At 40.2% G+C, this 26,707-nt stretch overlaps 3 protein-coding genes and 1 pseudogene across 3 annotated transcripts; 1 reads left to right on the top strand and 3 right to left on the bottom strand.

The window, feature by feature from the left end:
* Nucleotides 1-624: 624 nt before the first annotated feature.
* Nucleotides 625-3,981, bottom strand: LOC146624420 (uncharacterized). The gene is made up of 5 exons (XM_085363903.1): nt 3,786-3,981; nt 3,553-3,687; nt 2,194-2,433; nt 1,816-2,092; nt 625-865 (listed from the first exon to the last, which is right to left on the bottom strand). Exons 1-5 carry the CDS (start codon nt 3,979-3,981, stop codon nt 625-627), a joined length of 1,089 nt encoding a protein of 362 aa, XP_085220029.1.
* Nucleotides 3,982-7,504: 3,523 nt separating this feature from the next.
* On the bottom strand, nt 7,505-16,350 carry LOC146624419 (clathrin interactor 1-like). The gene is made up of 12 exons (XM_085363902.1): nt 16,310-16,350; nt 13,783-13,887; nt 13,569-13,665; nt 13,044-13,152; nt 12,619-12,795; nt 12,064-12,232; nt 11,554-11,770; nt 11,388-11,469; nt 11,234-11,311; nt 9,394-9,716; nt 9,042-9,225; nt 7,505-8,012 (listed from the first exon to the last, which is right to left on the bottom strand). The coding sequence occupies exons 1-12, from the start codon at nt 16,348-16,350 to the stop codon at nt 7,612-7,614; spliced, it is 1,983 nt and encodes a 660-aa protein (XP_085220028.1). The 3' UTR covers nt 7,505-7,611.
* Nucleotides 16,351-20,211: 3,861 nt separating this feature from the next.
* On the top strand, nt 20,212-26,605 carry LOC146624417 (pinopsin-like). The gene is made up of 5 exons (XM_085363443.1): nt 20,212-20,533; nt 23,296-23,464; nt 24,685-24,856; nt 24,960-25,193; nt 26,411-26,605. Exons 1-5 carry the CDS (start codon nt 20,212-20,214, stop codon nt 26,603-26,605), a joined length of 1,092 nt encoding a protein of 363 aa, XP_085219569.1.
* Nucleotides 21,346-22,250, bottom strand: LOC146624418 (uncharacterized; annotated as a pseudogene).
* Nucleotides 26,606-26,707: the final 102 nt, after the last annotated feature.

Genomic DNA, 26,707 nt, shown 5'->3' with positions numbered 1-26,707 from the left:
AACTGCTTTGCCAAGCTGAAGGTCAGTTAGGAGAATTGTGTGAAGAGTTTTGCGAAAGTGACCTAAGTATTGTGAAATGTGTCCTAGCGGCTGTAAAAAACTAACTGTTTCCAGAATCACATCCAGGTATGCCAAGAGGGCTTTCAGTTATTGTGGTCCCATTCCTTGGAACAAGCTGCCTGACCTGAGGTCCATTATAACAGCTGTGTGTTTATGTGTGACCGTTAAGATTATTTTTTTGTAAAGTGGTTTTACTTTTATTATTTGGAATGCCTTAAGACATTGTAGTTTTTATCTTCTATGTTAAGCACATTGAGCTTTCATGTAATGAAATAGGTATATAATGAAATGTTTCAAGAAGAATTGCTGATTTACTAATTGCAGCAGATTACACTGCTGTTTGAAGCATGTGTGCAGTCAACATCATTCATTCTGTGTTTCTGCTGTTAGTTTACATCAGTAGCAATAAAAAAAAGCACAATTTCTTTTTGTGTTGTGGAGTGCTCTAAATACATGACAACAGCTAAACAAAAAGTAGAATAAAAATGAATAAACTATTAATATGCGAAAAATGTATATTTGATTTGCTCAAATGCAAATCAGCCAGTGTGTGCTGAACATCTCCTAGAACAGTCCAACCACGTCGATGTCCCCCTCAGATTTGTTCGCCTCGTTTCTGTTTGAAGACAGCTGCTGATTGGTGAGGATGCTGGGCTGTGTGTGGCTCTCTAATGTGAATGAACCACTGAGGACTTTCTCAGTGCTGTTAGGCTGCTGCGCTGTTTCCCCGCTGAGGGAGGCTGGAACAATCTGGCCTGTCTGCAGGTGAATGCAGTGGTGAGCCCTCCCTTCTTCCATGGAGCTCCTTGGATTTGGACATATAGAGAAAAGCCATACATAAAGACATGGAAAGGTAATTATTAGAAAATGTGACAGTGAAATAAAATGTCCAGTAACTGCCAACTATGAGAATCTTTACATTCTGTTAAAGCTCTAATATTACATTTATGCACCATCTATTGCCCAAAGAGCCCTGACCTGTCCAGAGCAATGATAACGGACCTGCTGGGTGACCTGGGGTGTCTGGATGAGTAACACTAACTGCAGCTTGTTTGCGAGCAGCTTTTGCACACACTACCATTGTCTCTTACTAGGATGGTAAAAGTGGTGACTGGTTTGGGTGAGGGTGCTTGATCAGGTTGGGCTATGGGGAGTTGCTACATGTCAAAACTACATTCAGACAGATGCAAGGGATCAAACTTCATCTGTCCGTGCGTCTTTTGTTGTGGCTGCTTGGTGTAACACTAATGTACAATATGTTGATTAAAAATAAATAAATTGCCTGACATAAGAACTCCTGACTGATATAAGACTTAATCAAGTCGAAACCCTATAGTGCTGAAAAATGAAGGCAAAAAAATGCATTTCCTTTAGTGGTAACTAGGGGTTGCTTCCAAAAGCAAGTTGATGGCCATAGACAGCCATGTTAAAATATCCAACTAAGCGACATTAAAAAGCATATTTACAGCCTCATAGAAAAACTGGCTTATGATCTAAGGATCGATTTGTGGGAACTTTTTGATAACTCAGGATACAGGAGTTAGCGGCATGGTCGCTTTGATCGACAGGCCTGCTGCCATGATTAACGATTTCCACGTGTCTCCGAGGTCTCAACTCAATAAACGGTGTCACTGAATTGGACTTCTCTGTGACGTTTATGCTGTTGGTGTATTGCCGCAAGATTAATGTGTTCGTGAGTTATGTAGTGCTTAAAAGTCTGAGTTTTCTGTGTCATGAAAGTGGCTCTCTCTTTACCTGGCTAAATCAATATGGTAACTCAGACTGGACACATAGGGGACAGGTAGTAGGTAGTAGGGATTATAGTACACTTTGTAGGAGACAGCGGGTGCCGAAGATATGATGGGGACCGGGCATGTGGGCTGAACTGAACACAGTGTTGTCTTTTCTTGTGGGAAAAAGGGGGGAAAACTAGACTGGTGCTCCCCCCTGTCCTGTGTAGCTTCCTGTCCTGTGTATTTCACTGGGTTGAAATATTCTCTGTGCTTCCTCTTTCTGGGTTGATACCCGTAATCTGGCATGATGAAACAAAGACAAGTGTTAATGGAAAACAGATCCACTTTTACTCTGCAATAAATGTTTACAATCATGTAGTCTAGGGTTTTTGCTTCATACCAGGAAATTGGTGACTATGGATGTTTTTCAGTTTATGAGCCACTTGAAAGTAGGGCTCCTTCTGTTCCTTGCTAAGCTTGGACCACTCCAACCCGAGCTGAATGCTAATGTTTTTAAAACTGCCTCTTGTCATGGTTTTCTGCAGGACCTTGCGGTGTATGCGAGTCCACACCATGAAAGCATTCAGTGGCCGTTTAATGTGTCCAGTTGCGTCTCTGCCAGTCTGCATTTGCTTTATGTCTGTGGGAGACATAAACGTTGTGTAACTATATTACTGGCAATTTTTGTTAATTTTCTCTTGAATTTTTTATAAATATTTTTAGAATGTTTTTTTTAACCTTTAAACACACTCCCAATAGAGTAAAAGCATACCTGGATAGAAAAACACACAGTCAAACACTTTAATTGATGGACTGGCCTCCCTACACCCGCTTCGGATGTTCACTAGCACCCAGATGTCAGTATTATTGAAGCAGTGTAGGATCATTTGACAGAGAACTAAACAGGCAGCCAACATCCAAAGAGGGCCTTTGGATGTCCATCAAGATGCCTGAACTATTCCCAAAGACTACTTAAAGAAATTATATGAAAAGCTTGGCTATGAGAGTTCAGGCTGTGTTGCAGAATAAAGGTGGTCATACCAAATATTGACTTTTAAGCTCACTGAAATTGTACAAACTCAGTTTTTCCCTTATGTAGTTCCATGTATGTCTGCACGTTTCAATAAATTGCTGCACCTAATTTCCTTTTTTCTGGCAAAATATAATAAAAATGAGGGATGACTAAAGACTTTTGCATCATACTGTAATAACATGCAGAAAGGCCAGGAGTTTGTGATTTTGATTTCATAAATGATTCCTGTTTTCACTTAAAAAGTTAAGATCTTGAAATTCTTCCATACATACCGTTACTTTTCACCTAGTATATCATAATTGAGGTTAATTCCTTGTTGGGTTGTTAATATAGATTCTACCTACCACTATACTTAAAGTGACATTTACATTAATGGATCAATAATTATGATCCAACAATATCATGGACATGGGTCTGTATAATAAATGGTGGTACTTTTACTTTAGATAGTTCAAGTACATTCTGATACTAAAACAGTTTGTATTATTACTTAGTACTTGTATTATTACTGTTTGTAGTATTAGTAATACTTTCACTTAAAAGTTATAAATACTTGTTTCACTACTTTTTAAAACAGTTATTCATTTTTTTTTATTCATAAGAAGACACGCAATACCTTGTGCTGGTCCATCACATTGAAAAAGTCCTGAAAACACTCCTGCATACACGTTTATTTAATACAAATACGATTTAGCAGGCTATGTTAACAGCTACTACGTATGATACCTTCCTCTGTTGGTTGGATGGTAAAACAGACAGCCGGAATATCATCTCCCTGTGTGGGCGAGGTTCGGGCGAAGTGGTCGGGTTCCTCCTTCAAATATCCACCAACTCCACAACCCTGAAACATCCCATTGTTACCTGAAAAGGGATCATTCGTTCACCACCTTTTCTAACCTAGCCCCGTCATAATTTTTGATACTCATTTGGAGGTGGATACTTTTTCTCTCGTAACTTACCTTTTTCAACTGAGGCCAAACTGGTCTTGTTTCTGGGAGTAGTTGGCCCGCTGATCCCGCTCTGGTGTCCCTCTTTTTTGACTGGACAATCCCGAAAGGTCTCTTGACCCGGGCTGACACTTAGCCACGGGTGTCTAGAACTACCTTCTTCAGCCTCTTCTTCCTCTTGTTTTATCCTTTTGGAGTTGGTTTCCATTGTGAGACTGTTGTAGCGATTATTTTGGAAGAGTCTCTGTGTGTTGTGCGTGTTTTTAATTGCGTGTGAACGAATTCAAAACCGTTAGTTGCCAAACGGGGACGTTACGCAGCGCGAGATCTGAACGTTGAATGCTAATGTGTTTGTAAAATGGGTTTTAAGAGTTTTACAGAGAGAAAGATGATGCGATAATTAAAAATAGCTACTTTTACACCATTCTGCAAGTTATAAGGTTAAAAACTATTTCAAACATGTCTGGAAATGTACAGAACTATGAATAAGTCTCGAGTCTCGAGGGACCCTTGATTCCTTTATTTATTTAATTTTCAGGAAAATTGGAAACAGGTGTAACGAATTACTGCAACATGTGCTAACATGCATGGAAATACCGTTTTAAGGGGGGAAAACAGAGTTTGTACAATTTTAATGAGCTTCAAAGTGAATATTTGGACCGACCTTTATTCTTTGTTACAGACTGAACTCTCTTTTCCGAACTTCTTGAAGGAAATTCAAAGCGCTTCTTTGGATGTTGACTGGCTTTTGTTCTGTTCTCTGTCCATGCGATCCCACACCGTTTCAGTAATGTTGAGGTCTGGGCTCTGGGGAGGCCAATTTATGACTGATATTGCTCTATTATGTTTTTTTCTATTCAGATATGCTTTTACTGCAGGGACAGTGTTTGAGATCAAAGTCATGTTAAAAAAAATGTAGTTGTTGCCAATCAGATGCTTTACAGATTGTTAGGTGGACCTAAATCTGATGGTACATTTCTGTGTTCATAATTCCCTCAATTCCCTCCTTTCTCTGTACATATTGATGATTTGGACATCAAATTTCAAATTTTGATTCAACACACCATAACGCCTTCAGGCGACTTTTGTTGTGATTTGGCGCTATATAAATAAAATTGAATTAAAATCTTTTCTTATAGCACTATGTAAGAACCAGTTCACTTACCACTGAAACCATTTCTGATGAGGCTTCAGTGAACAGTAGACAGATCAATGAAATCCATCTCTGTGGATATGGTTCTGTCTGAGGTTTTTACTGGATTTTATTAGGCACAACATTTCTTTGGTTCCCAACTTTTCCTCAAATCTTAAGAACTCACCGTTTACCATACTGAGGTATGCCAAGTTGTTGGTTTTTAGCTCTTTGGGAATCACCTTGTTGGTGCAAAAAACAAACAAACAAAAAAAAAAAACATTCTGTCTGTCAAACTGTTATTGTCAGTATTTTTTTGTCACTTGTCCTTTGCTAAGCTGTCTGCTATGCATAGACACTGGTTCATTTCTTGAGTTAGTTGCCTTTTTATGCTTGAATGATTCATGGGTCAGTGTTCCAAAGTTTTAGAATGATCTGCCCTTGCACGTTAGGCAGGCCTCTTCTCTTTCTGAGCATAAAACTCCTCTTAAGACACATTTATTTGCTAAAGCATTTGGCTGTCTTTTAAGGGGTTGACTCAATTTGACCTTTTTAAAAAAAACAAAAACAAAAAACAACAAAACAAAACAACTCTGGTTTTATGTTAAAGTGCTTTATGAATAAAGATGGTATGGTAGTGTTTACTGGCTTAACAAAAACAAAACATAAAAAGCTCAAAAAACAAAACTACTGCTGAAGACTGCTCAAGTTCACCAATGTCCCCCATAGATACCAAATCTAAATACCAAAAATGTGTTTTTAAAAAGACAAAGAGAAACTAGCCTATAATAAGTACACAAAGAAGGAAACTCTCGGTTCATGTTGTCATTTAATTTATTGTTGAATGAATTACAGAAAATATAGGGTACAATCAAATTAAATGAGCTGTACTGAGAAAAAAAATAAAATAAAATCATGATTTCATTTAACTAAATTACATCATCAGTAGCTCTCCCATATGAACATAAAATTACAACTAATAAAATATTAAACTAATAGCTATGGTGTTATTCTTTTAAGAGTAACAAAATAAAGATTTGGTCTTTTGGAGTGCAGTGCCTCAAAAACATGACAAGAGGTTCTGCTGAGCTGTGTCTGCACATCAAACAGAAAACTACACACACACACACACACACACACACACACACACACACACACACACACTCACACACTCCACTCAAGATCCCCAAACCTTCCATAACCATTTATGATAACTAAGCAGATGAAGTATCAAAAGGTGAGGCCAGATTTTTTCTTAGCAACCAAGAGACCCCCACCCCCAAGTGAAGTGTGAGTTGACAAAAATACTTTCTAAATAAATGTACCAGGCAGCCGTCTCAAAAAATTCAGCATTGTCTCACTCAAACAAAAATGTTGCAGATTGTGTTTTCAGTTTTGTAAATATTGGCCCCGCCCTTTCCCGCAATCAATACATATATGGTGTCCATACGCAAAGCAGAAGAGACCTAACAGAAATATGTAGAAAGAAATGACACAATCACAAGGAGGTCTAAGGGAAAATAGGAGTGGAAAATACTCTGAATAAAATACTGACAGCCTTTTAATGAGGCTTGTAGATGTCAGATGCACCTACAATAAAATATAAATACAGGGCAAGTGCCACTTTTAACAGTAACTGACTGTTATGAACTTTAAATTTCCTCCGAGTATTTTACAGTAGATATTAGTTTATGTTGTCTTTTGAAGGGCATGTTATTCACATACTGAGCATCCATTATAGAGAAAAGCTACAAGCCTGATAAAAAGAGAAAAAACATGAAAGCAATTAATCCACGCTCATATGGCTCAAGAATAAGTATAAGCATCAAGTGGTACCTCAACATGTTCAGGTTTCTACCCTTTGATGGGCGAGATTAAGAATTGTCTACACTCCAGAGGTACAAGTGCCTCTCTTCTGCAGACGAGTGCAGGTACTGATGCACAAAGAAATAAAAAAAAAAAAATAAAGACTGCTGCAGCTGTCCAAAAAAAGAAAAAAAATTGTCTGTGTTTTTTTAAAACAACTTCTGTTACATAACACTGTAATATTCGCTTCTTTAACCTGTTGAAATCTGGGCTGGTTCTCAAGTCACTGAGGCAGGATTAGCAGTGCGCTCACACAGCATCAGTGTGAAAGAGATGAAGGAAAAATGTATCTCTTGGCATGATGGAACAGATTCTATTCTGCTACTGAATTTGGTTGAAACCACACAGAACATGATTTCACAGGTATAAAAAGTTAAGGCAGTAATGCCATTTTTATTGGAGTCCACTGCAGTGATTAATTTCTCTGAGCAGATACAGATGGAAGGATTTTGCAGTGTTTCTGTACTGAAGAGCGATACACCGTGAATAATACTGTATATGAAACCGTTAAAGACGAAGACTTTACCCCCTACAAGGAGGTAATGACTAGAGGCTTTGTGATGACACCTTCTCTCCATTTCCGAGAATTTCATACATCTAATTACCGCTGGATGAGGAGCACCAGTGGGTGCTTTCCCCTGCGTCCCCCTGTATCAGCAGACTGGGGTGACGAATGATTACTTCACCAAAGGAAGCAGAAGCAGAAAAAGAGACTCATGCAAGGTTGTCTTCGAGTACAGCAGTCCTTTCATAATTCACTCCCTCATCAAGTCAGACATGCACACCCGCACACAACTCTCTCTCACTCAAACACACACATACGCACACAAACACAAACCTTTATTTCCCAAAACTGCCAAAGTTAGCAAAGGCATCTTGTTTGGGTGGGACCACAGCTGGGGTGATGGAGTGTGGTAGGCCCATCCCTACTGCTGGAACTCCCATTCCAGCCATACTGCCCATCATCACCGGAGCAGACATGCCCATATTCATGTTCATGTTCATTCCCATCATGCTTTGGTTTACAGGAATCCCACCCTGTAAACCTGCGGTCATTGAAGCTGGCATACCTGTGGCCAGGGAGCCAGGCATGCCAGTTGTCATTGTTGCAGGCATGCCCATTGTCATGGGGTTGCCTACCATCATAGGATTAGCTGGTGGTCTTATTGATGCCGCATGGGGCGGAGAGCTGAGGTTCAGTCCTCCGAAGTTCTGGGCCAACAGGTTGACGGGAGGCACGCCTACATGGACACATATGGAGAGTTACTCAATATTCTCTGGTGTACAACTTATAAAGTATTATAACATCTAATAACTGGATCATTAGATGGCCCATTCTAAACAATATACATTACAGCACAAAAGCTTAGGGCAGTTGGCAGAAAATTAAACATCCCTACATACAGAGTAACAATTATTTTCAGCAACAAGGACGACACCTGCAACAGATCCTTGTCTCACAGAGCCATGCTGTCAGTATCACAGGGATAATGAGGAGACAGAAGCAACTATGACACATTCCTGAAGATATCCAGAACAATAACAGCCAGCATCAAAGTAGTGTGAGGTCACTCAAAGGTTAATGAAGCCCAGTTAGGAAGCCTTGAGCTGAGCGTTTCAATGGTTGCCATCTTTGTGTTTTACACCAAATGGGATGAGCACAGCGTGGATCTGACTGAAGACTTACACTATCTGAGTAATAATTTGATTGGTAAGTTGTTAGACTATGAGCATACCTGGGATAAACTGCCTTTCTGACTCTTAGAATGACAAACAACATAAGACAGTTACATGAGGCTTCATGTTTTATTCTGGATGAACCGAAACTATTGACTAAGCCCATAAAGTCATCAGAAATTAGGTTTACTGAGCTCACAGAGTGAGGGAGCTGAGGGCTTTTCCTCCCATTGACTGCTCTAGAACTAAAAGTCAACCCCTGCTGGCCATTAAAAGGAATGCAGACAATTTCTAACCCTTAAAGCCACATGCATCTTTCATACCATCAACAGGAGCAACCTCTCTGGAACGCCAAGTACTTTCAATAAATGAGTGCAAGTCTATGGACGAACACCAACTTTGTAACGTTCTGTTTATTGCACATTAACTCTTCATGCAGGGGATTATTATTTAAAAACATCTTCACTTTACTTAAACTTTTCTACAGTATTGAATATCCAAAAGGTCTTTTGACTTTGCCATTACATTAAATCTGTAATGTGCATCAATTAAAATCCTTATTTGTTTCCTCATACTGTGTAATACACACATACCTTGCTGCTGGATGATATTGTTGAGTGTGGGTGGCGTCTTAGTGGGGTTGAAGCCTGCTGAAAGGAAGTCCAAGCTGATGTTGACAGAGGGGTCAGACCAGGTTGACCCTAATGTTCCCTGACCTCCAACGCCAACCTTCTGCTGTTGTCCTATGGGTGGCTGAGATGACATGGCTCCCAAACTCTGAAAAACAAATAAAAATGTTTTCTTTACACAATACAAAAATAAATATAGTGATATGTATAATAATTGAAAATGTACATTCTCAACTGAAGTGCCCTCCCCCAATTTTTATTTATTTAGTTATTTTATTTCATGAGAAAAATGAGACCACCTTGTTACTGCACCTACCTGTTGAGAACGAGAGAGGGGCATGGTGGGTAAACCACCAGAAGCACCGGGTGTCACCCCTCCCAGAGAGAACGTCAGGCTCTGAGAGGCACTAAGTGTTGTATGTGGACTGGTTATTTGATTGTTAACTCCACTCATCAAGTCCAAAAGCTCAGCAGAAGGTGGAATAGAGGTGGTACTGGAGGTCGGGGCTGTGGGTGACTGAACGCTGCCAAACAAGTCAGCGACAGGTTGGGAGGGACCAGAACTAGATGATGCTGGAGGACTGGCAGAGAAGGCATTCCAGTCCCCAAATTCTCCATTTCCATTGGATGATGCAGCAGCTGCCAATTGGACGGCAAAGGTACGTTTAGTTGTAACATATTGACAGGAGCTGCTCCACTCCTTTACTGCATCCTTCTTTAAAAATGTGTTACTAAATATACATTCTCAAAAAAAGAAAAAAGTCTACATAAAAGTATAGTCCAAAGTTTACATCCACTCAAGGGCACAAATATCACAGTAATTTTGGGCTTATAATGATTTCTTTGACAGTCCGTTTTTCCAGGGTCAAATGATTGTTCAGCATAAATGTTAAATGACTGCTGAAACTCCAGGGTCACTGTCCACAGTGAAGCGAGTTTTACCTCGCAATGGGCAGTGGCTGTTAACTAAGAAAAAAGCCCCTGCTCCAAAATCGACACCTTCAAGCTCAAGTGAAATTTCCAGCTGCCTACATGACCAAGCCAAAAGCCTAGAAAAAGGTTTTATGGACATGAAGTACAGATTGGCCATAACAGAAAGAGTTATGTTTGGAGGAGTAAACGTTAGGCTTTCAGACCCAAGAACACTGTACCAACTGTTAAGCATGGTGGTGGTAGCATCATGCTCTGGGGCTGTTTGGGTGGTACATTGCAAAAACTGAACTAAGAGAGGAGGACTACCTGCAAATTCTTCAACTTCACCTCAAATCCATAGATGGATGGTTAAAACATAGACACAGTTGGTTGTTCCAACAAGACAATGATCCCAAACCAAATGTGGGAATTAATGAAGTACAAATACTTCATTACCGTCCTTAAGTGGAATTTTCAGGTATCCATACTTTACTTGAGTATTTGTATTTCTGACAAATGTTTACTTTTATACCAACTTTGCATTATTCAAACATTGCATGAAAATACTGGGTAGTTTTGTGCAGGATAAATAAGTTAGCCTGCAGCAAGCTTACAGCTTGTACCTGTGGTGAATTCTAAGTTGCACTGGTGCACAGTGGCTACGGTGCGGATGTCGGTATTCGGCTACATAAAGCATAATAGATCAATCTACATTTAAGCTGTACAAGCTTCAATTAATTCACTGAATACCAACTGTATATGGTCTAGTTAAAAGATAATCTACAGTATAGTGTCACAGTAGGAAATGTAAAGCCGCCGAGTTAGCATATGAGACATTTGCTTACATATTGTTAAATTCAGTTTTGTAAATCCACAAAGAGCAGCAGGTGAGCTGATCACAGCCTGCAAACTTTAAAAAAATAAATAAATACATAATTAAATATGTAAATAAATCCAGTAAATAAATAATTTACTAGAGCTCACAACAAAAATTGAGTTGTGATTCTTTTTTTTTAGAGAAAATTCTAAATTAATTTAACTCGTGCACCCAGCTCCTGTTTTTTTTCCAGTCATTAAAGATGATTGGTTTAAAATAATTTCACCCTGGAAAAAGAACAGTTCAAAGAACAAGAAAAATAAATAAAAATAAAAAAATTACCAAGACATTTATGCCTATGATAAGTGGTAGTAAACGTCAAGAGTATTATTCTACAGTATGAAGCCAGCACTAAAATAAGGTTTACCGGTGGAGGTCGGGAGGCTGGCAGAAGCTGCAGGAGATGAGAAGTCTGCAAAACCACCAATGAGGTTTGAACTGCCACCTGGAGATATCAACACAAAAACTGACTCATACAAAATTCTAGAAAAAAAAAAGTGACAAAAGCAGTTTTCATTTACCTGTTGTAGTGCTCTGATTGGATAAAGGGTCGATCACAAGCAGGTCAGCCAGGCCACTGCTGGAAGACTGCCTGCTTGATGGCTAGAGAGAATGCAGGAGGAAAGTGTCCACATGTGCAAGTACACTGAAACTCTAACACATCTGGTAAGGAGCATGTGCAAATACCTTCTCCTCTGGGCTCTTGTCTCCAGTATAGTTGGCTGCAGCACCCAGGTCCAGGGTCTTGTTGGTTGCTGCCACGGTGCGCTTCCGTGTGGTGGTGGTGGTGGTTTCAGTTGCTTGTGTGATCTGAATGCTCTTTGTTGTGACTGTTTCCTCCTCATCCTTGAACTCGAGTGCTTCCTGCCTACCGTTTCTTGATGCTCGGTCCTCCTCATTGTCACTATGGCAACCACAAGAAGGATGTATAAGCGCTCAGGAGATTTTTCTTTGGTTTCGTTGTTATTGTGCTATAACTGTATGTCGGTGCACATTATTGGTTGGATGAGTAATCCAGGTCCCGGTGGTTTAAACATTAAACCATTTGATGTTCAATGTGTGGGTGACCATGCATTCATTTTTGTTTATTTATTATGAGCACTCAGTTGGCTACTGTGATAACATCTTCTGCAGCTTAAACCCCGCAATCATGCACAGATCAGTTTTCATTATTATTATTCCAGAATGCATGTTTACCTAATTCTGTCAGGCGAGTCATCTCGTTCCTTCTTCCTGAACTTGTTCAGAGTGTCATCAATGGTGCTGCCAATCTTATCACTGATCTCTCCGAGCTTCTCACTAAAAGGGAAAGATCCTCTGCTTTTATCCCAGTCTTCATCCCACTTATTCCGATCCAACTCATTAGCTGAAGGGAAAGATGACAGAACTGGAGATGATTCAGTTTCATACGAATCAAACAAAGGATGAACAGTCTTTGGTACCACTAGTATAAACCTAACTGCACATGCATAGTATCTATACTATTTATATGAGATATAGAAGTAGATAGGTGTATAGTATCTACCTAATCAATAAAAGACAAACTCAAATACAAGTTAATGAATTAATTAACAGCAATAAAAAAAAAAACAAAAAAAAAAAAAACATAATACAGGTAACGCTGGTTTAACATTTTCATAAATAAAATAAAATCAAGTCTACTGTGCTTTGTACAATCTCCTTACAAATTTTTGGATGGGGAAAGTTATGTTATTAGTTGGGCTGTCAAAGAAAACCCAGCACATTACTTACAGTTCTTAAAGCTGCCCCCTCCTCCGCCCATACTGTCAGAGGAGACGCCAATGTATTTATCCTTGTTCTTCTTGGCCTTCTTCCTCTCTTCTCTTAATCTGTCATCATCCTGGATGAACTCCACCATCTCCTTCACCTTTTGACGCACATTAATACCCTGATCTTTACCACTCTCATCTGGACACAGAAGACACATGCAACACAGAAATGAAAACAAGACAATTACCTGGACAGCTGTGACATTTATTATCAACAGTACTTTGAGCAACACTGTAACCTTTCTTCCAGAGTCAGCCACCCGGGTCAATGTCTTGGAAGCTAAATGCTAGATTTCTTTTAGACATAACCACATCACAGCTCAAATTCACAGAACATTAAGAAGACTTTGGACCACAAAGAACAATTAAATTCATTTAGACACACACCAATGAAGTGGTAGTTTTCTAGAGATCTCAGGTCGTAAATGTGTTCTCTGGCACTGGTGACGACCCTTTCAGAGCCATTCCTGATCAGGTAGGCCAGCAGCAGTAAGGCCTGGTAAAAAAAAAAAAGAAAAAAAAAAAAAAGAGAGATAGAAGTAAGCGAAAACAGGATGAAAATTTTATTTTTTCTTAAATAAAAATTAAGAGTCAGATTTGGTTGATGTTAGTGAGAAATAATGTTTCCTAAAAATGCTCAAATTCAGAGTGTGTTAAAGTTCCCTTTCCTCTTTCTAAAAATCTTAAACACAAACTAATCTCCACAGCTGCGTGACTGAGGCTTAAGTTCATTTTCTTCATATGAAGTCTGACAGCAGACAGTGTTCAAAAATATAAGTAAACCAGTATGTCAGATTTAAAACAAACAAACAAACAAACAAACAAACAAACAAAAAAAAAAAAAAACACCTATAGGACATGAGACCAAAATTGCCTCAGTCAGGTTTGTACACAACAATAATCCAACAGTACCTTGTAGACTCGTCTCCAGTTCTTTTTGTTGTCCTTCAGCATCCTGGTCCACAGCATGTTCATCACCTCTGGGAACTGCTCATACATGAAGGTAGATCTACAAATACAAAAAACAATAAACAGCATTAAAAAGCTTAGAAACCAAATGCAGGCAAGTCATTTACACAGATTACACTACACATACGCTCACTCTCTGAGTGAATACATGACCTACTTGGCTATTTCTCCCATTAGTTGTCCAGAGGGTCCCCAGGGGTCATCATTGGTGGCCTCTCTCACCTTGGACTCGATTTCTGAGTAGTTCATCACCACATTGGTGCTGTTGACACAAATATATGGCACATCATCTTCATGAGCAATTGATAAATCATTTTCAAGCACAGGTGAATCAACAAAAAGAAACAAGAACAACAAATTAAATGGCTAAAGTCATGCATATATTCATGCAGGATACAAGAGAGTTAAATAGAATGAAACAAATGTTTCTCTGATAACAAGAATCCCAGTTCACTGAATAATGAATGAACTTTGTAAAAGCCTGACCGCTGCACTTCAGATTCTCGAGACAAAAAGGGAGATGTGGGAAAGTAAAGTTTGTGTGTGTGTGTGTGTGCGTGCGTGCGTGAAGAAAAAAAAAAAAAAAAAAAAAAAAAAAAAAAAAAAAGGCAAAACAATGCCTGTTTCCTGCCCTCTTTGTATTTCAGGGCTCACCTGCTGCTGTGGTTGTTTGAACTGTTGTGCTTGTGTGCATGTGTGTATGTTGCATTTTTAATGGACACAGCTTGGTTTTGCAAATAAACACAGACAAAGAACATCAGCTTAAAGCACCACTCATTCTCTTCCTTATCATAGTCTTTATTTCCTGCTTCCTGATCTTCAACACTCTTATCGCTTCTCGATTCCTAAGCAGCTGCTTGTTTTCTCTTCTTCTTCTTTTTTTTTTTTAACCTTTCCTCTATCTCTGCCTTCATAGCTCAGCCACTTTCCCAGCTAGAGGAAGATTCAGCTGTAATATTGTCAGTAGATGCGATACAGACAGACAGCAAGAGTTATAGGTCACCCTGACTTTTAAAAGGAAAGCCACAACTGCCAGCTCTATTGAGGCAGATCAATAAAGGCCATTCACTATGCCCAGCCAGGTACAACCAACAGCTGGTGGGAGCTGTTGTCCATCTCTCCATCTAAAGCTCTGCTGAAATTTCTGCCTAGGCTGCTTCTTTATATCTGCTCTTCTTAAAATCTTCTTAAAAATTAGAATTATCCAGATGCCACTTTGGCCTTGACATTTAGCTCCTTTTGTATAATTTTTAACCTTATGAGACAATTTTTTGACAATTGTATTTACTTTATTTAGGCTGGTTTATTATAGGTTCTGTTTAGATCTGCGATCCATCTCAAATCACTGTGGGCCTTCAGCTTGACCACAGATTTACCTCCAATTTTATCATCTACTGTTTGGAGATAATAATGGTTGAATGTGAAATCTTACCTTCACATTTGAAAGACTTTTGAAATATGTCTTGTAAAGTATAATAGTCAACCCAATCCACCATGTTTTTCTTCCCTCACTTTGAAATTAGTATTTACCAACAAATATATCAAAAACTATTAAATATAAACAGCTGAAGTTTTCACTATCTTACCATAAAATAACGGATCAGGATAAATTTTTTTGGGATGGATATATAAAAGATATCCAAGTATTGGCTAATTAAGATATAAAGATAAAATTCGAGCTTTCGTGTAATTTAAGCCAAATTAGCGGTGGTTGAGCAGAAAATGTTCTGAAAATATGATGATTTGAGAATAAGCCAAAGATGAATGAAAGGACCTTTTCAAAAAAGTTGGTTTACTCTCTGACCTACATAATCTCAGTAAACTTGAAACTCAATTTTCGTTTACAGATTTGAGGCAGTGTGGGTAACTCGCTAAAGCTAACCCAGTTTCTCTGTGAGACCTGAGGTGACAGGAAGCTGTTGTTCTTGCAGTGCAGAGACTGTACACATTATGCAGCACATTGTGCATACAACAATAGACACCACAAAGAAGCATGCGTAATCTACTGTTCAAACAGTACAATGTGGCAGGCTGCAGCACCAGCATTAGGTCCTGGATCATGTCGTTTTAGTGGCTAACAAGCTTTGTTGTTTGGACCACGGGGACATGGGCCTCCTCAGACTGATGTAGCTTCTCGAGGCAATGGAAAAATTTACTGCCCACATACATTTATTCGACCAGTTACATGCCCATGATTACTGCTTAGCTTTCTCTATATATTATATTGAATCATGAAGGCCCATTAAGGATAGCGGGCACTACTGTAGGGTGGGACAGGGCGTGATTCTGCAGCAGCACGCATAGAAACATTCATAACATACCCGACCTGGGCTTAGCGATGCTAGCAAAATTAGCTAATAGGATAGCATTTTCTCTGGATGTGAGACAAATACATCTCCGGTTTATAGCACCGCGCTTTTCCCCTCCTGACTTTAGTTATTTTTAAGCAACGTGGGTAGAGACAGAGCTTTAAAAAAGAAACAACAAAAAAAACACATCTATATTTAAAGCATCAATGTTAGAGATTGGCAGCTAGCCAGCTAGTCGACGCTAACAGCTGAGGGCTACCGCCGTGACGTCACAGCACTAAAAGCTGCTGATGCTGCCCGGCACGAGCCGCCCGGCTAACCGCTTAGCTCAGAAGCCACTTAGCGGTTTAACTCCACCTGCTCATCGGTACTCACGCTTTGTCCACCAGCTCTCTGACTTTCCACATGTTCAGCATCTCCGCGCACAGCTGCGGGCTTCGCCGCCTCGATACTACGTCGCCCCCGTGTCTCTACACCCCCCCGCCGCGAGCCAGAGGTGGGTGTCCGGTTACCGACGACACTCTTCCCCCCCAGTCACTCCTCGATCAGCTCCGGTTGTAAGCGACCGCTGCAGTTATAACGGACCGGCCCCAGTTGCTACGGAAACGTCGTTCTCTGTCGACGTCACCGGCGCGTCGGGATCCACGCATCGCTTGCGGATTGAATCACGTGCTTTTTATGTCAAACGAGAACGGAAGACTCGTTTTATTTGTTTGCTTTTGTTTTTCTGCATATAGTAAACAGACAGTGCCTTGCTATAGGACACTTCAGCCTGGGGATGTTTGGCCTGTGCGGGATAATTCGGGTTTAGCTGATGGTATAAATAATGTATTTCTCATTTATTCGTATTTTCATATGTTAAACGGCATTTTTATATAAGAAAAAACGAGTCAAGTATTTTTTTTATTAGTAAGTAATTTATTCAAAATTGTGTATTCCTTTTTGATGAAAAAACACAAAAATATTCAGTTATTTAATGTCTTATGAATTATATCTTTATAAGTAAGAGAACTATATGTATAATAACACATATATTATATACTATCTATAACTATATAGATGTAAAGTTTTACCACTTTGTATTTCATATATACTGTTAAACAAAATAAGAAAATAGATGAATATACTGTTATTGTGGTCACTTTAATATAAATTCAGTTTTTACTTTTCTGAATTTTACATATTTTTAGTTTACCTTGTTATAGAATAGAATAGAATAGAATAGAATGCTATTATTTGTCATTTTACCTGTGTTCAGTGAAATTTGGAGTATCTCTGTGAGCAGTGCATACAGTTAAAATGAAAATAAATAAATAACTAAAATATAAAAATTAGAAAAAATGCATGCACAATACACACCAGAATTACAAGAACTATACACATATCCATTTCACAGTCTTTGGTCATATTAGAAAGTGTATGATTATCTAACATTTGTATTTTCTTTTATTTATGCTATTTTTTTCTTTGTAGTGTTAATTTTTTTTTATCTTATAAAGGTATCTGTTTTGTCATATTGTGAGTATTAATTTATTCAATTAAAAAAAACACCTTTTCTCTTTTATACTTTTTGTTTTATGTTTGTTGTTTTTAACTTCATTCTAAAAGCTGTAATAACAATTTCCCCTGCGTTGGGATGAATAAAGCGTGTACCTGGGTGCTTGTGTAGAACAACATAAATTCAAATAAGCATAATTAGAAATAGACAAAAGTGATGTTTTCCACATCCCATATATCAGGTAATACACTAAAGAGCATGAACAGAATCTACATGGAGAAAAAGAAACACTTTAAACTGGGAGCACTGGACCAAAATCACAATATCCTTTACAAATCTGTAAACAGCTCCAGTGAGTTACAAAATACAAGTCTGAGTGGAAAGGACTACAGAAGACACACTATAACTACAAGTAAAACTACACGTCCAACAACACTGTGTTTAACTGACACAGAGAATACCACCACCAGGAAAGACAAGGATAGGCTCTTCCCGTCATCACTGCAAATTATATCCAGTGTTGGGGAGTAACGGAATACATGTACCGCCGTTACGTATTTAAAATACAAAATATGAGTAACTGTATTCCGTTACAGTTACCGTTTAAAAAGGTGGTATTCAGAATACAGTTACTTTGTTGAAATAAATGGATTACACTGCGGTACTTTCCCGTTTCATTTTGTCGCGGGTCAGGACTGTTTGGGTTTTGTTTGACAGCTACGTTCTGTTGTTCCAGGCGGCAGCGTTACGGTTGCCATGGTTACAGGGCGACGCTCTCTCTCTGCGACTGTGTGTTTCCTGGGTGAGAGAGCGCCTTTTCGTTGTTGTTGTTGTTGTTGTGCTAAGCTAACAGGCAGAATGCTACAAGCATAGCTCTAAAGAATGTAGCATCATGGGCAGTGTAGTCCGTGTTGCAGGGAGAATGGACTGCCATACCCGTTATGGGTCTGTGAGCGCGAGGAGGGAGAAAAAGGGGAGTAGAAAGGTACGAGTTGTCATCGAGGAAAAACGGGAGCTGGAAGCATGTAAATATAATAATAACCACTTCAGCCAAGAAGAGTGCCTTACGAGCCCAGTTGTAAGTAAGCTATTAAGACTCGACTGTACACCGTGTTCGTGTTTTCCTCCGAAAACAATAAGTTCCGTTGGAGCAGCCTTTCAACGCCTGCCTCTGTCTTTCGCAAGAAAAATTGACCCACACAACAAAGTAAAGCTATTTTTCGGCTACGAGCCGACAGGGACCCCGCCGTATTAGTCAGAGGTCCCTTTACTACAGTTCGGAGTCGCGGACCTTCAGTAATAGTAATAAATCACGATAATATATTAAGTAATCCAAAGTATTCAGAATACGTTACTGTCATTGAGTAACGTAACAGAATACGTTACAGAATACATTTTGGGGCATGTATTCTGTATTCTGTAATGGAATACATTTTAAAAGTAACCTTCCCAACACTGATTATATCATTTTATAAACAAATATAAAAATGTAATAGTTAATTAAATTAGCCTGATTCAAATAACAATATAAGCATTTCTGTAGAGTTAAGGTTTGTTTTATCTATAGTCTGAAGACCCGAAGATGACGTTTTAACGGAACTTTCATCCATTAGAAAATGCTCCCTCCAGTGGTTAAAGTGTAGTACTGCATCAAAGTGATCTTATAGGCCTAAGTTCGACTTTTGAGTGAGAGCTGTTGGCTTGAATTATTCCATAACTAATAATGTCAGCTCTAAATTAGTTTTAAAATGATGTAAATATTATTTAATTAAAGTACACAGCATCCTGTATGATTTTTTTTATATTTACAGGAGAAAAATAATGTTTAAATCTGTCAGCTGATCTCCCGCCCGCAGATCTCCTGTCATTTCTTCATTCTTCCGTCCAGAATGATGCCCACTCTCAACCCTCACCCTTCATCACTTCCTACCGCCACTTCTTTTCCACAGCAGCCCTGCTCCACATCCTGCTGCAGAGCATCACAGAAGCTTGTAACCCAGCATCCAGGTCTTAGTGTTAGCCCAGCTTGTCTCCATACTTTGCTCCAGAATCATTTCTGCATGCTTAGCCTTTAGTTCCAGTTCCTTCGGGAGTAACCTTTCTTCTGCTGCCAGTCACCTGCCTGCCCTCATCTTCTCCCCTGTTCACCAGTTTTTTCCACCGCCTGGCCGCCTTCTGCACAGCCTCTTCAAACCTCCCCAGTTTTTGCATTTTCCTTGGATTCTCCTCCAAGAGTTCTCCCACTGACAGGCTTCACTTGAATTTTTTGGACCCGAGTGTGTTCCTGGCTCAGCATCTGAGTGAGCCAAAGCTTATATTATTGATAAGCTGGCAGAGATATTTAGGTCCCCAATCTGGTTCTTAACAAAGTATTAGCCTCTAACAGAACAAAATAAAGACATCTCTTCTTTTGATTGATTCGTTGCCTTTCATAGAAGTGCTCTTCACTTTTTAATCTACCAAAAAAAAAAAGAATAGGAAAACGGGCCCATCTTAGTATTTCCTTGTTTAGTTTAAGTTCTTCTTTGACAGTATTCAGTGTTTTCATTTGAAGAAATAATAAACTGGCAGCAACTCATACAACTCATATCCATAATGTATGAGAAAAAGACAAATCTCCCCCCCAACTCCCCCATTCTGCCCACTCCCCTTGAGTATTTAAGCTTTTGCAGACATCTTGTAGATGTATTTCCTACTAATGCCTCCAATGAATTCAGTTTAACTACTTCTCTAAGAGGATACCTCCATACGCCTTTGCTTTGTCTTTCTACTCATTGCCATGGTGACCCACCCACAGCACAACAACCTCAGCACAGAGCACATCCCCGGTGCCCTGAGCCAAGCAGGTCACACCGCGGCAGCCGTCTTTCTTGGGTTCGTCCTGGTTCTGGGGTTCTTCGGCAACTTTCTGGTGCTCCTGGTGTTCTCACGTTTTTCTGGGCTGAGGACTCCGGCCAACCTGCTTCTCGTCAACATCAGCATCAGCGACATGCTCGTTTGCATCTTTGGCACATCCCTCAGTTTTTCCGCCAGCGTACGTGGCAGGTGGCTGACAGGTTCCTACGGGTGCAAGTGGTATGGCTTCTCCAATGCTCTCTTCGGTGAGTGAGGTTAATGAAGCCCAGTTTTACTCTGGGAAAGGAGAGCGTAGCATAAAAGGCAGTTTTTGAACACTATTGTAGTTTATATTTTTTATTCTTCACTATTCCATTACAGTTTTTGCCCGTTGCCTGAACACATTTTGCAAAACTTTGCTCATTGTGCCAAAACCCTAAACACAAGTAAACATGACACAACACTGGGAAATATACCATTCACATCTGCACCAAATTGAAACTCTACTCTCAAAACCTAAACTCTGCTGTCAAAACCTAACATTCCTTTGTCAAAATGTAACTCTGTTGACAAAATGACACATACTTGCATCATATGCAAACACTTACAGAGCAGGAGGAACACACTAGTCTACTTTATATAAAGCACTGCAGTCTTTGATTTCCATTGTTCATTCAGAAGGCATATTTTCAGGAGACACATTTGCAAACAACCAAAAAAGCAAATAGACCTACTCAATATTGTACATTGCAGTACCATGAATTCAGATAAAGCAAAAAAAACCAAAACAAAAAAACCCCCATAATACAGTAATAGAAAAAACACTATACTGTAAACAAAAAATCATGACAATTGTGCATACGTGGGCTCATGGATCCCGCCGTCTGTTGGGGTCTGGCCACAGGACCTCATCAACATCGCAAGCAATGTCTTCTCCCGCTAGGCACTGGGGAAAATATCCTCTTCCATGTCAAAACCATCCATGGATTGCTGTCACCTGAATGTCGCCGCAGGCCTGTTCCATTGCCTGCAGAAGAGGCATGCAGGCATGTAGTTGGCGGTCATATACACGCCATCTCCAAGCCGAAAAAAATTCCTCTATAGGGTTTAAAAATGGTGAGTAAGGGGGCAAGCATACCACTTCAAGTTGACTTTGGTTGGAGAACCAGGCCTGGACCAGAGCAGCCCGATGGAAACTGACATTATCCCATATCACCACAAACCTGGGCTGATCTGGTCTGTTCTGTACAACTATATCATGGAGAGCATCTAGAAATGTGAGTATGTGTTGGCTATTGTATGGACCCAGTATTGCATGATGGTGCAGAAGCCCTCGAAGGCATATGGCGGCACATAATGTGATGTTTCCCCCGCGCTGCCCTGGGACGTGCACAATTGCCCTTTGGCCAATTACATTACGACCCCGTCGTCTTGTTTTGCTCAGGTCGAATCCAGCTTCATCAATGAAAATGTATTCATGAGGCTGTGCAGCTCCATCCATGGCCAAGATTCTCTGAAAAAAAGGGGAACATATCACTGTACTACAGTGCTACACATACAGCACCCTCACCCCATCACACAGGTACCTGTGTAGCTCTCAGAATGGATCCATGTGGTACTGATATGGTACATATTCAGCTGCTACTGGACTTCACCAATACTCTATTGTAAATGTAAGGGACAGTTACACGTACCCGTACATATTCAGCTCGAAGTCCTTTGACCCTGTCACTGTTCCTCTCGAATGGGACTCTGTAGAGCTGCTTCATGGTGATGCTGTGTTTACCCAAGATGCGTCTGATGGTGGTGATGCTCACATGGTCTATGTTGCTGAACACTCGCCTGTCTGCAAGTATTTTCCGTCGTAGCTGGTGGAGACGGATGGCATTGTCTGCCCTCACTAGGTCCACAACAGCAAGTTCCTGCCGTTGTGTGAACAGGCGTTGGCGTCCTCCCCCAGAAGGTCTTCGAGTCATTCTAGAGAAATACAACCACATATTGTCATCGGTTTGCTTATTTTTCTTACAGTACTTCACTGTATATACTGTATCATCCACTGTACAACACTGTACTTCAATATAAGTAATCATGGTATGTTTCACAGAAACTACCACTTTGGCTGCAAAAGGAGCATTAGCACCCTGCAATACCCTGTACACTTGATATGGTAACTGTAGAACAGTACTATGAAAACCATCTGAGTAGAGTAGAAGGCAGTGAGATGAAGACAGACCTGTTTTCTAGTCGGAATTTTCTTATTACAGATGCCACTGTGAAGCGGCTTAGATGTGGGTGGACTCTCTGCCCAGCTTCCCTCATAGTCAGGCCGTGGTTGATGACATGGTCCACCAAAGTTGCTCTTATATCATCAGAAATATGGGTCCGTGCATGGCCTCTTTGACCTCCTCCTCCTCTTCCTCTTGCTCTCCCTCCATCCATGCTTGCAAAGTTCTTGAATTGGCTAAACTGAGGGCTTTTTGTGGTTGGCTAATTGGTGTTCAGTTTTGCAAGTAAGTGCCTTCAGGTGTATATTTGAGTGGTTGCAATTACCCGATGTGTTTTGTATTTTGGATACATGTGTTTTCCAAATGGCACCCTGAAATTTCATTTTTGAACGAAGTGTCTTATGTATGAAATAGAGTGTAGTATGCAGGACCATGTGTGTTGCATAAAGGAGTAAGTGTGTTGCATAATTGCAACCAGAGTGCAAAGCAGCACTTTTGTTTAAGGTATGGGTACATGTGTTTGGGGTATGGTAACAAAAGCTTCAAGTTGTGTTACTTTAGTCTAAGCATGGGTTTATAGTGTTCAAGCAACGAGCAAAAACTGTAAAAAACTAACGAAGATCCAAATAAGAAAAAACCCACAACGAGGCTTCTTTGGATCCTGTTGGGTATAGTTTGTAAAATGTTTTTATAAAATTATTTTATCTTGAAATGTTTCTGCTACTCTGGTTATGAAAAATAAGAATGCATCAGCATCCTGTTTGATCACTGCTGCTCTTTCACCTGACGTCTCTCTATGGCAGGGATCGTGTCTCTAGTGTCTCTGGCTCTCCTGTCCTTTGAACGCTACTCTGTGCTGCTCTGCAAGCAGCAGTCGGACTCCTGTCAGTACCGCAGGGCCTGGCTCGCCGTCGCAGCCTCCTGGCTCTATTCGCTGGTGTGGACAGTGCCGCCACTGCTGGGCTGGAGCAGGTCAGCCAACCTGAAATATTCCAGACCTCAGAGAAAAGTCTGTGATTTGCAAAATAATGAACCACTACAGCTGGCAGAAATAGAGGCAGAGTGATAATCAGAAGGTTGGTGGTTCAATTTCTGGCTGCTCTAGTCTGTGTGCCAATGTATCCTTCAAGATACTGAACCCTGTTTCCCGATGTCATCAGAGTGAATATTATATTAAAGGGCTTTGAGTGCTCAAGTAGAGCTGAAAAACACTAAATAAGAACCAGTCTGTTCACTGCTTTAACAATGAGATCAAAGGCTGAGAAATGTTAGGTCATTAGAGAGCTCTGGCTCATTGTAGTTCACTGTTTAAATGCCTAAAGATGATTAAAGACACAAGCTCTCTCATGACTTGAGCACACTTTTTTGTTGCAGCTGTGTGTCTCTAATATATGTTTCTCTCTGGTTAAGCAAGTGACGTGTATAACTGAGAATATTTGCATTGAATTGAACATTTGGGTAACAGGAAGCTGATTTTTCATCTTTCATTTTTAAATTTTTTAAAAATTTATTTTTAGGTTTTTTATATTAAAGGTCAGCTGTGGTCTGGCATGGATATAAACTGCAACTTAAGTTCTCGGTCCAGGCAGCTACCTCAGTAGCCACAAATTCTGAGTTTTGCTTTCAATCCATATCCGTGTGATTTTATTTCACACAAAAGCAGCTCCATGTTTTCATTCTTTGACTGAGTGGATTTATGTATGTCATGCTGGACTTTAGTGCAGTGCCTTCACTTCCCTTTAAGCCAGTTTATTTCTGATTGACTGTCATTTATTAAAAACAGGTTTAAACACTGAGCTGGTGGGACTTTACGGTCAGGGCTGTGTGCCTGAGATGACAACATTAAGGATATCGGCTCGTTTTGGCTCACAGAGAGTATTTGCACATATGCTGACCTCATTATTTGGAAACTTGGCCGTGTTTTATATGCATCCAACACTCTAACAGTACAGATATGTCAGGAAAGCCAAAAAAGGACATCTTTAAAAAAATGAAAACATTAAATCAACCTCATTAAAACTGGCATTTTTCTTGTTTTTCACAACAGAAGTATTTAAAATGTGTACATATTTTAAAAAACAAGATATTTTCCTGCTCTGTGCAACCCTTTTGTCTATTTGAGAGCTGCTTGTTTCTGTTTTGTTTGATGAAGGAAGACAGTAACTTACTGTTCATCCTGTGTTGCGGTGCAGCTATGGGCTGGAGGGTCCTGGCACCACCTGCTCGGTCCAGTGGCACCAGCGCACAGCCACGGCTCGCTCTTATGTCAGCTGTCTGTTCGTCTTCTGCCTCCTCCTGCCGCTGGTGCTCATGTTCTTCTGCTACGGGAAGATCCTCCTCGCTGTACGAGCAGTGGCGAGGCAGGTAAGCTCGTAGCTTCACCTTTGACCTCTGCGTAATGTTTGAAATCTGGCTCTCACCTCTGTGCATCTGCCGGTGTGTTTAAAAGAAGTGTGGGTGTCTGCAGGTCACAGGGATTAACTCAACCTACCCTGACTGGAGAGAAGGCCGTGTCCTTCTGATGGTGGTCACCATGGTGACAGGCTACCTATTGTGCTGGATGCCATACGGAGTTGTGGCGATGCTGGCTTCATTTGGAAGGCTGGGCTTAGTGCCGCCTGCCGCCAGTTTAATCCCCTCACTGTTGGCAAAAACCAGCACCGTCATCAACCCCTTTATTTACGTGGTGCTGAACAGCCAGGTAAGAAAACAGGAAAAACTCCACCAGATTAAAATGACACCAACTTTCATCAGCAGCAACTCCGATACCTGACTATTTGAAATCATTTTCATTAAAAACAAAAATAAAAATATTCATTGGAAAACATTTTAAAATGCAAACACCTCCAATCATAAAGTGATGGACATGGTCAGCAGCAATATTCAGGGAGGCTGTATCATTTAAACAGTGCCCAGTTGATACTAAGGGGCCCAAAGCGTGCTGAGAAAATATCCCCCACATCATTACACCAACACTAACCGGCCTGAAATGTTGATACAAGGCAGGCTGGATTCATGCTTTCATGTTTACATCAAATTTCCTATTTCCAGTTTTCTGTTCTTCAATTTTAGTGAGTGCATGTGAACTGTTGCTTCGGTTTCCTGTTCTTAGATGACAGTAGTGACACTCAGTAGCTCATCTGCTTCAAGGTTTGACGAGATGCACTTCTACATTCAATTGATGAAACGATTCAAATTGCTGCACCTTTAGACTGCTTCCAATCTTTCTTCTCTGACCTCTGACATCAACAAGGCATTTTCACCCAGAGGAGTGAAGCTCAGGGACCTCCTGTTTTTGGCCCATTCACTGTAAACCGTGCAGATGGTTGGGCAGGAAAATCCCAGCAGATCAGCAGTTTCTGAAATACTCAGACTAGCCTATCTGGCTAGTCACTTTTTTTCTTCATTCTGATCCTCGGTTTGAACTTCACCAAGTTGTCTTGATCATGTCTACATGCCTAAATGCATTGTTCTGCCTTCAAGGTTAGTATACAAACTAAAAGCAGGTGTGAAAACATTTAAGTTAACTGAAAATAAAATGAAAACTAACTGAAACTTGCAACTAAAATAAAAATGTGGAACCCCTGAGAAGATGTCCTCCAGGTGATAATAATTAGAAGTACCGAAACTAACAGTGAAACTAGTAAAAATTTATATAAAATTGAATTAAGCACAACAAATCCACAGTAGTTGAACTAAAATAAAACCCTCATACAATAAAGCCCCCATACTGGAAAAATAATTAGACAAAATTCCTGTTCCCATTTGGACTTATTGTCCAAATGTTTTCTGAAAGTCTAAAATCCCCCTCATAGCGTGTGTAAGAGATGGTCTGAAGTTCTTTTTTCCCCTAAAGATTATCATGTGGTTAATATCAGGCATGCATGGATTTTCCTTCTACCTCTCTTTCCCTCTCAGTTCTCCAGGTGTCTCCTGCACATGATCGGGTGCAGCTCACAAGCTCCGCCCACCCCAGAAAACCTCTCACAGCCCAGCAGCAGGGAGATGTGGCATCACGCTCCCAGCACGCCAACACGGGAACAAAATACAGTAACGCCCCAGTTCACGTCCAGAGGGCAGCAGGTCCAGCGTGGTGCTAGTGGCTCAGTGTGAAGCACAGAAGATAACGACTGTCCTGCTTTATAAACATGCTCTGTATTTATAATTAACGAGTCAGTTCTCCGTCGTTCCTTTAAATGGTGCTATGTCAATTCG

This window comes from Diplotaxodon limnothrissa, linkage group LG10 (genome assembly GCF_057381915.1).
Source record: "Diplotaxodon limnothrissa isolate DT_005_m linkage group LG10, D_limnothrissa_male_GT1.1, whole genome shotgun sequence".
Taxonomy (NCBI): Eukaryota; Metazoa; Chordata; class Actinopteri; order Cichliformes; family Cichlidae; genus Diplotaxodon; species Diplotaxodon limnothrissa.
This window is presented reverse-complemented; position numbering and strand designations above follow the sequence as displayed.

Bases quoted from the DNA above. Each gene is read 5' to 3' on its own strand.
- LOC146624420 (XM_085363903.1), bottom strand. From the start codon at position 3,981: ATGGAAACCAACTCCAAAAGGATAAAACAAGAGGAAGAAGAGGCTGAA. The intron at 3,688-3,785 runs GTAAGTTACGAG...ATCCCTTTTCAG, and splicing joins TTTGGCCTCAGTTGAAAAAG to GTAACAATGGGATGTTTCAG. The intron at 866-1,815 runs GTAAAGAGAGAG...TCCAAATCCAAG, and splicing joins TACCATATTGATTTAGCCAG to GAGCTCCATGGAAGAAGGGA.
- LOC146624419 (XM_085363902.1), bottom strand. From the start codon at position 16,350: ATGCTGAACATGTGGAAAGTCAGAGAGCTGGTGGACAAAGC. The intron at 12,233-12,618 runs GTAAGTAATGTG...CTTTCCCTTCAG, and splicing joins AGGGGGCAGCTTTAAGAACT to CTAATGAGTTGGATCGGAAT. The intron at 11,771-12,063 runs GTAAACATGCAT...TGGTTGCCATAG, and splicing joins GACTCGCCTGACAGAATTAG to TGACAATGAGGAGGACCGAG.
- LOC146624417 (XM_085363443.1), top strand. From the start codon at position 20,212: ATGGTGACCCACCCACAGCACAACAACCTCAGCACAGAGCACATCCCC. The intron at 20,534-23,295 runs GTGAGTGAGGTT...TCTCTATGGCAG, and splicing joins CTTCTCCAATGCTCTCTTCG to GGATCGTGTCTCTAGTGTCT. The intron at 23,465-24,684 runs GTCAGCCAACCT...GTTGCGGTGCAG, and splicing joins CCACTGCTGGGCTGGAGCAG to CTATGGGCTGGAGGGTCCTG.